This window comes from Spea bombifrons, chromosome 3 (assembly GCF_027358695.1).
Source record: "Spea bombifrons isolate aSpeBom1 chromosome 3, aSpeBom1.2.pri, whole genome shotgun sequence".
NCBI classification, from domain to species: Eukaryota; Metazoa; Chordata; class Amphibia; order Anura; family Pelobatidae; genus Spea; species Spea bombifrons.
The window spans coordinates 31,938,539-31,947,233 of NC_071089.1; the positions used below are offsets into that span (position 1 = coordinate 31,938,539).

The window sequence follows — 8,695 nt, forward strand, 5'->3', positions numbered from 1 at the left end:
TAGCTACCAGCTTCATACGACCCAATATTTAGTTATTTTACAGGACATTTTGCAGTTCATCTTGCATGAGCCAGAGTGCTTTAGGATTTTTTTTTCTATATCGATATTTGTTTTAAAATTACACGTATTTAGCACTTCTGCCACATTGTATGGAAGTACACTTCCTGCTTTCTTCCTGGTACTTATGTATGCTTCCTGATTCGCTTTTCTAACACCATATTTGAAGAATGTGCATGCTGATTTGCATACGAAATACGCTTGAGTCTATTTTGCAGATTTATTTATTTAGAAAGTGTTTAACCAGAAAAAAACACATTGAGACCAAGTCCATAGAGTTTCACATTAACCAGAGTAAACTGTGGTGCGGAACTGTAAACTACATACCCATAGTCTAAGACCGGCATTAAGATTTGCTGCACAGTACGTTTCCTTACAGAGGGGATCTAGGCTAGATTCAATCCTCGAACACAGTTTTGATGATAGCTTGTCAACATGGAGACGAAAAGACAAATTGGGATCTAGCCACATACCATGATATTTATAGGGATTTACTAGGGTCAGGTTATAACACAATTTGGTCTTGATGTTTAGTTTGTTGCTAGCTATCCACTTTTCAGCCTTAGAAAACTGACCCTGTAGCACGGTTTCCACTTGTCGAGCTCGTATAAATGATTGTATCATCAGCATACATGTGCACATTTGCCAGATTGCACACACAGAGGGTAAATCATGTATAAATAGCGAGAACAGCAGGGGCCGTAGGATCATTCCTTGAGGCACTTTGCCCTTAATCAGCAACTCAGAAGAAGAAGTGTCAGAAACGGACACATATTTAACCAGATAGGTAGGAACGAAACCAGCCGAGCGACTGCTCATTTATACCAGAGCATTTAAGCTTGTTTAGCAGAAGATCATGATCAACCGTATCGAAGGCTTTTGTAAAGTCTAGGAAAACCGCTCCGGTAAGCTCGCCTCTCTCCAGGCAACTCTGGATATCATTGCTCACTTTTAAGAGGACAGTAACTATGAAGTGATTTGGATGACAATATGCCTTCAAAAAGGCATCTTTATAGATACAGAACAGCTTGTTATTGATTCAGTATTAGCTACAATTCCCTAAAGCAAGTTATCCTTAATATGTAATCCTATTTTATGTTTACACATTAATAAAGGACAAATGCTTTTGGATTCTAAATTTGAATTATACTGTTAACGGGGTTTACTTTGGTACTAAATAATTGTATCCGTATTTCCTGGTCTCTGCTGCCATCAAGTGTTTACATAGCATAAGTCAACACTACATGATAACTAAATCATGTTAATTAATATTTTATATAGTTAATTAATTATAATTTAAGTGCTCCACCGTTAAAATAAGCATTTTCACAAATATATGTATACCTGAACAAATATATCTAGCACCCTTTATTTCTCCTTTCTTCCTATTTGTATAATTGCTTAAGATTTAAACATTAAAACAAGGCATTTATCAGAATTGCTTTGACTGTGTGTTTCTATAATAACCCAAACACTCATGTAACAGAAGTTTGGGATAAAGCTGGGGATATAGAAAGACCAGTCCTGCCACAGGGTAACCAAGGATTACAGAACCTCTCATTAAGCTTTCAGGAAGCAAAATACATTTGTATAGACAATTTATTAAAATAGATTTCATTATTTTTTCTTAATTTAGTCATAGTTACATAGTTATATAGGCTGAAAAAAGACATGCGTCCATCAAGTTCAGCCTTTCCTATATCTGTTAATTTGTTGCTGTTGATCCAAAAGAAGGCAAAAAAAACCCCCAGTTTGGCTCTTTCCAATTTTGCACTAACCAGGGAAAAAAAATCCTTCTTGACCCCAAAATGACAGTCAGATTTCTCCTTGGATCAATAAGCTGTTTCCTCATAATTAAAGATTATATCCCCCGAATATTATGTTTTTCCAGGTATCCATCCAGTTGCAGTTTAAACGTCAGTACAGACTCTGATAAAACTACCTCTGCAGGCAGAGAATTCCACATCCTTATTGTCCTTACTGTAAAAAACCCTTTCCTCTGCTTAAGTCTAAATCTCCTTTCTTCCAGTCTAAATGCATGACCACGTGTCCTATGCATAGTCCTGGGTATGAATAGATTTCCACACAATGGTTTGTATTGGCCCCGAATATATTTATATAACGTTATCATATCCCCTCTGAGGCGACGTTTTTCTAAACTAAACAGATTTAAATTAGTTAACCTTTCTTCATAACTATAGTGCTCCATTCCTTTTATTAATTTTGTAGTCCCTTTTATTTTTTCTTGAAAACATGTTGAGCCACCACTCAGCCCAGATGACTTGTAATCAAGGATTCATCACGTTCATTATTTAAACATATCTAAGCGGATTTTATTATATAAAAGTTAAAATATATATGTTTTCGAAAAAGATGATTCCTTGGACATTAGAAGCAAAGCCTACTTTGATGTACCATACTGTGCAGGAATAATTTTTTGGATGAAAGACACATTTGGTCACCATTCTATTGCAATCCCGGGTAGTAGACTGACAAAGTTGGGCAGCAGATCAAGCAATGGGATAAGTAAATTAGTGTGGCAGAGTCCTAGGTTACAGTAAGCTTTCTCTATTTTCATGATGTAGATAAGTTGAAAACACGGGTGGGCATGGAGGATGCTATTAAGAGCGAAAATTGTATGCTTTCGATAGGGAGGTTCTTAGGTAGGCCTTTAAAACTAGAGTACATAAGAGAAAGTCTGACGGGAAGGGTTGGGAAATTACGGAGAATTCATACAGCATGTGAAATCCTGAATACGTGAGTGGGAAGAGAGACTGGGCGTTAAGGAGAGTATTTGGATATGAGATATGAGAGAAGAGATATAGAGGGTACAGAATTATTAAGGGTTCAGGCAGCAGTGTTCATAATTATTATTATTATCTTTTATTTATATAGCGCCAACAGTTTACGCTGCGCTCAATACAATACATATATTCAAGGCGTATGACAAGACGAGAATTGACAGACTAAGACAAACCGATACATTAGGTGGAGAGAGCCCTGCTCGCAAGCTTACAATAAATTGTAGTGGTGAAAGGCAGTAGGAGATGATTTTATTTTGCTGGTCATCTTCATATATATATATATATATATATATATATATATATAATGTGTGTGTAAATTGATTGAAATTGCATTCTCCACAAATCTAGGCTCAACAGCTGATGGATTTAAACAAACCATTCTGGAATCTAAGGCTGGTCAGCAAAACTAGTGAAGCAGACACAATAGAAGTGAAGAAAGATACAGAACGTATAGATGAGATCAGAGCCATGAAACAAGCATGGGAGTTGGCAGAACCAGGGAGAGCTGTTAAGGTAACTCTATCAAAGAAGGTATCGGCAAAAATCAAAATCCATTAACATTAATACAATAATTTGGAAGGCTTCTTCAGAAAATGAAACACAAACCTAAAACTATTTCTAACACAGAGTTTTAATTTTAGGCTTTGCAGTCACGTTTGCAGTACATCAACAAGTATGTGCAAAAAGTGTCCATCGAAGATTCCACAGAAAAGACAATTCTCAGAGAGAGCCAGGTTCTGGACGTAGCAGAAAGTAAGAAGAATTGTATTCTGTTCTGCTTGGTTATATAACCCATCATTTCTCCAATGCTATTAGGCAATAATAAACCCCTTTGCGACACATGGGTCTTAATGCTTCTGTCATTAGCACATCTATTTTTTACTCACGATTCCCCTTCTCCATGTTTAGTGTACCCACACAAATTATATGTTGCTTTTTCAAGGACAGATGAAGCTTTCGCTGTATGCTGATTTTTTTCATATATATTCTTTCGTTTAGTATCTAAAAATGTAAAAAGAAAAAGAAACATAAATCAAGATTTTTTTGCTTAGGATTTCTTCCACAAGTTAGGTCCCACTGATAAAAAAGACATCCCCTGTATAGTTTTTTTTTTAACTAAATTCTCCCTTACATACCACACTGTTATATTTTTGTACTTTAAAAAATGTTGTTAAGTTTGTAGTTGGAGGGGCTCCAGCTATTTTGGCACCCATTATTTATTTTTTTTACAAAAATTCTTTAAATTTTATTTATTTTTTGGTTTATTTGTTTTTACTTTTTACACTTTTTTAATGGAGATCTCTCAGTGACCTCACTAGGAACTGGGCAGTGCCCCTTATGATGTCAAAGTCTGGAGTCTGTTTAATTATTTATTTTTATTTTTATATATATGTCTTAGCCATTCTTAAAATGTATTTTTTGAGGTGGGAGAAACACTGTTTCCCTCTCTTTTCACTATTATCCCAACTGCTGCCGATCACAAAGTGATCAGCCAGCAGGGATTCATTGCCCTGAATTGTTTATCGCAGTACCTGTGATCAACCTGCTGGAGAAGTTTATCAGAGGTCTCAGGAGGATCTGAACAGCCACTCTGGGAACCTTTTTTTTTTTTATTTATTTTTTTCTGGTAGTATTAGGACTGACAACCGCTGTTCAGGCTTTTCCCATTATTTCGGTGTAACCAGCAATCAGTTAGCAAGAAGCTACCTGGCTCCCTGATCTCCCATGTACCGGCAGGGAAAAAGCATAGGACGTACTATTACATCCTCGGTCATCTAGAGCATGTTTTAGAGAACGTAATAGTACATCCTGTGTCACAAAGAGGTTGAAAATAACTATCATGGAGAAAAGAAAAGTAAAATGTCAATTGTCATCTATCACATTAAATGGAAAGACTAGTGTCCCATACACTAGACACTTACACTTGGGAATCAATACGATTGTTTTCCTTCCCCTTTGGAATTGTTTGATTGTTTTCTGTGCATGGGCACAGAAGGTCTAATTAGATCCTCCCAGACTCCTGTACAAGCCAGCGCTGGAGATGGTGGGCAGTGAATATAGAGCACATGAGCTTTTATGAGCATGAGGTGTGTTTGGCTGAAAACATGTCCTGCAAGCCTAAGAACTGGGGTGAGGAAAGGGTGAGGAAGCTATCATACGTCTTAAAGTGCATATTGTGTTTAAAGTTTCCCTTTAGAGCAATTAAGCAATTGAGTAACATAATACATGTCAGTGAATAGTTAAAAAAAAAAAAAAAAACCCAGAAACTCTCTTTTTCAAACTTTAAATACAAGATGTTGTTTTGTGACTTCAATTGAGTAAAGTGCAGGAAAAATGTGAATTACTGTAACAAGAAAGTACATTTTCATGGTTTATATTGCACTGCTGGTATAAGCAGCTTTTCTTAGCCTAAGAGCTTTGAAGGCTGGTAAGAAATCAATGGGATTTGTTACAGGGCAACAGCCTAAAGATTAGCAAAGACTAAGTCACGGCATGGATAATTTAAAATAAATTTTCAGTCACTTTGTGAAAAAAAAAAAGATTTTTAAAAATGTTTGTTTTTGATCATTTATTCGTACATTAATTAAGTACAAAGTGCTGAAGAAGAACAGTAAGTGGAGAATAAAAATAAAAAAATATATATTTAAAAACATAAATGTGGTGCGAGAACATTAAAGTTTTTATTGATTTTGTTTTTAGATATCCCCAGGAAAATGTTTCACTGCAAGGGGAACCATTTTTTCCATTTCTATAAATAATCATGCTTTTCTAGAAGCCTTTTTGTTATTTTCAGTTCCAAGGCTAAATCAGTGGTGGAAACTTTCTTGAGATAAACCTTCAAAATAAGCAATTCACTAGAGGAACAGCAAATAATTCAAGTTAAACCTTTCAAAGTAGGCACATTGTTAAGAGCTGATTGTTGGGAAAGCCCCTGGCACTCAATTATTTTAGCACTGCTTTGCCTACGCTAGAACTTGTACACGTGATCCGCAAGGAATAAACAACTAAAAAGTAAATGTGAACAGGATGACTTTCCTCCAGCTGGTGTCAAATTGATTTCCTCCATTAGTCTAGTCTTCAGAACATACTGTACTTTTGTACTACAATTAGAACAATACATATTCAGTTCTTGTGATGGAAAATTATGAAGGAATCATAAAACATATGATTGAGGGATGTTAGACAATCAAAACCCAAGGTAAATGGGAGCTACAGTATACTACTGAGCACAATAGTACATCTGCCTAAACAAATTACTTTGATTTTATTGAACCTAAATACACCGATTAGCCATAACATTATGACCACTGACAGGTGAAGTGAATAACACTGATAATCTTGTTATCGTGGCACCTGTCAGTGGGTGGAATATTTCTGGCACCAAGTGAACATTTCGTCCTCAAAGTCAGGAGCAGGAAAAATGGTCAAGCGTAAGGATCTGAGCGACATTGAAAAGGGCCAAATTGTGATGACTAGACGACTGGGTCAGAGCTTCTCCAAAACTGGAGCTTTTTGGTGGGGTGTTCCCGGTCTGCAGTGGTCAGTACTTATCAAAAGTGGTCCAAGGAAGGAAAAATCTGTGAACAGGAGACATGGGTGGCCAATGCTTATTGATGCACCTGGGGGGGTGCAGGTTGGCCCATGCGGTCAAATCCAACAAACACGCTACTGTAGCTCAAAATGCTGACAAACATTCATGCTGGTTCTGATAGAAAGGTGTCAGTACCTGTAGACTAATCAGGGTGCCGAGGGTAACCCCTGTCCACTGCTTAAACCGCCTACAATGGGCACGTGAGCATACTAACTGGACCACGGAGTAATTGAAGAAGGTGGCCTGGTCTGATGAATCATGTTTTCTTTTACATTGCCTTGGATGGCCAGGTGCGTCGCTTACCTGGAGAACACATGACACCAGGATGCTCAGATACCACAGGGCACCTTCAGAGGTCTAGTGGAGTCCATGCCTCGATGGGTCAGGGCTGTTTTGGCGGCAAATGGGGGACCTACACAATATTAGGCAGGTGGTCATAATGTTATGGCTAATTGGTGTATGTTAACAAGGATCATTATTTTATCTAAAATTGGTACATTCTGTAAAAGTTTAGTGCTTAACAGTGTTTTTGGATGATCATGCATAAGAAACACATTGCGATCAATACCTTTACTTTTTTATATTGTATGACATGCAGCGTCAACTTCTGCAAGAGTTTTAGAAATCCAGTCAACAGAACCAAGCCTGCAAACAAAAAAAGACGTGGAGCCACTGGACCTGACACCTTTCCTTAGGTAAGCACAATTTTCCAATGTAGTGGGAAGGCTTACGCAGCCCTTGGTATAACTTATTATGTTGATCATAATACCAAGTCCATGTGTTCTAATAAAAGGGACACTCCAGCCATTATATGCAGTCACAGAGTACTATGCATTCTTATATGATGGGGAATCAAGGACATTAAACTGTCCCCTTAACCATCATCATAGAAGACGGAACCCACATCAGATGGGATGTCAAAAATGTGGTGTGTTTTTTATAGCAACCAGTGTGTTTATAATGCTGATTTTGTGGTTCTGTATAGAAAAACAAGAGAAAAACCATTATTAAGAGATGAGGCTGTAATCCAACAACAAGCCTTACAAAAGGCAGAAGAAATTCAAAGCTTTAGGCAACTAAGAGAAGACGTTTTAAAGCGAAAAGAGATGGACCAAAATGCACGGAATGTGCTTAAAAAGAAGGTTCTACAAATGTATGAAGACTTACAGGTAACAAATGGCTTTGAGTAAAAAGGTTCTTTCTGTAAGTCAGAAAGTGCTACGTCAGTGAACTGGCTTGTGATATAAGTATATATAAATTAATTTATTTTAAGTAATATATCTTCCTGTTTTTATAGACTATTTTGTAGACTATTTTGTAAAGATAATCTTAACAAAGCCTAAAACACACACAAGTAAAGTATAAAAAAAACACCTCTGGATATGTTTAAAATCTATTTAGCATTCTTTAATTTAATGTTTTTTTGTGTCACAGTTATCACTAGACAATGCCCGTGAACAAATTCTCAGTGCTCGAGAATCGTACAAAAATAAGTTGCTAGAAGCTGAGAAAACAAAGCAAGAGGCATTGGCAGCCCAAGAAACGTCTCTTCAAGTTGAACAGAAGAAAAGTCCGTCACCAAAAAGGAAAAGTGCAAAGCGTTCTGGGAAAACAAAATAGAAACTTTAACTTTTCAATTCTCCAAAATGTGTTCTGTAGATATTGAAAGGAAATTATTGTTAAAATGTTAAAAGAATAAAGCACAATGTTTCCATAACTCAATCTTTTTTTGTTATGTTTTATAGATAGTTTTAGGTTATCATGTGTTTAGCTGTTATATTTTTCCTGACTTTGCCATACTTTACCACCCTTTCTAAAAAGAAAAACATTTTTTTCCCAATTTCGCTTCAAGTGCCTTAAATGGGTAGTTAATGCACCAACTGGGCTTATTTTTAAAAAAATAAATGGCACTTATACCCACTTACCACATCATAGCAACCTTAAAATAAAACATACTCACCAAGTGCTTCCACATCTTAGGGGAAGGAAATGGTGCTTAAAAGAACAACTCAGATGATGCAGAAACTGGTTATATTAAAAGAAAAGTTATGTAATCACTATAAACTACAGGAAACAGCAAGGAACAAAAGACACACTTGACATATTCCATGTCAAAAATGTAATCATACTGGTTAAATGGGCTGAGAATTCAAAAAGAAGTGTCTCCTATACCCACTTACTTCTCATTAGCTATCATAATAAAACTAGCACACGCGCTTCTTACCTTGTTGGTTTACAGGAA

At 36.5% G+C, this 8,695-nt stretch overlaps 1 protein-coding gene across 1 annotated transcript in view; it reads left to right on the plus strand.

Moving 5' to 3' along the window:
* ADGB (androglobin) overlaps positions 1–8,166 on the plus strand; it is an 83,416-nt gene extending 75,250 nt beyond the window's left edge. Inside the window, exons 32-36 of the mRNA XM_053460257.1 lie at positions 3,210–3,374; positions 3,503–3,614; positions 7,052–7,148; positions 7,439–7,622; positions 7,888–8,166. Coding sequence (XP_053316232.1) covers positions 3,210–3,374; positions 3,503–3,614; positions 7,052–7,148; positions 7,439–7,622; positions 7,888–8,073 — 744 coding nt within the window. The 3' untranslated portion in view covers positions 8,074–8,166. The remainder of the gene's footprint in view (positions 1–3,209; positions 3,375–3,502; positions 3,615–7,051; positions 7,149–7,438; positions 7,623–7,887) is intronic.
* Positions 8,167–8,695: the final 529 nt, after the last annotated feature.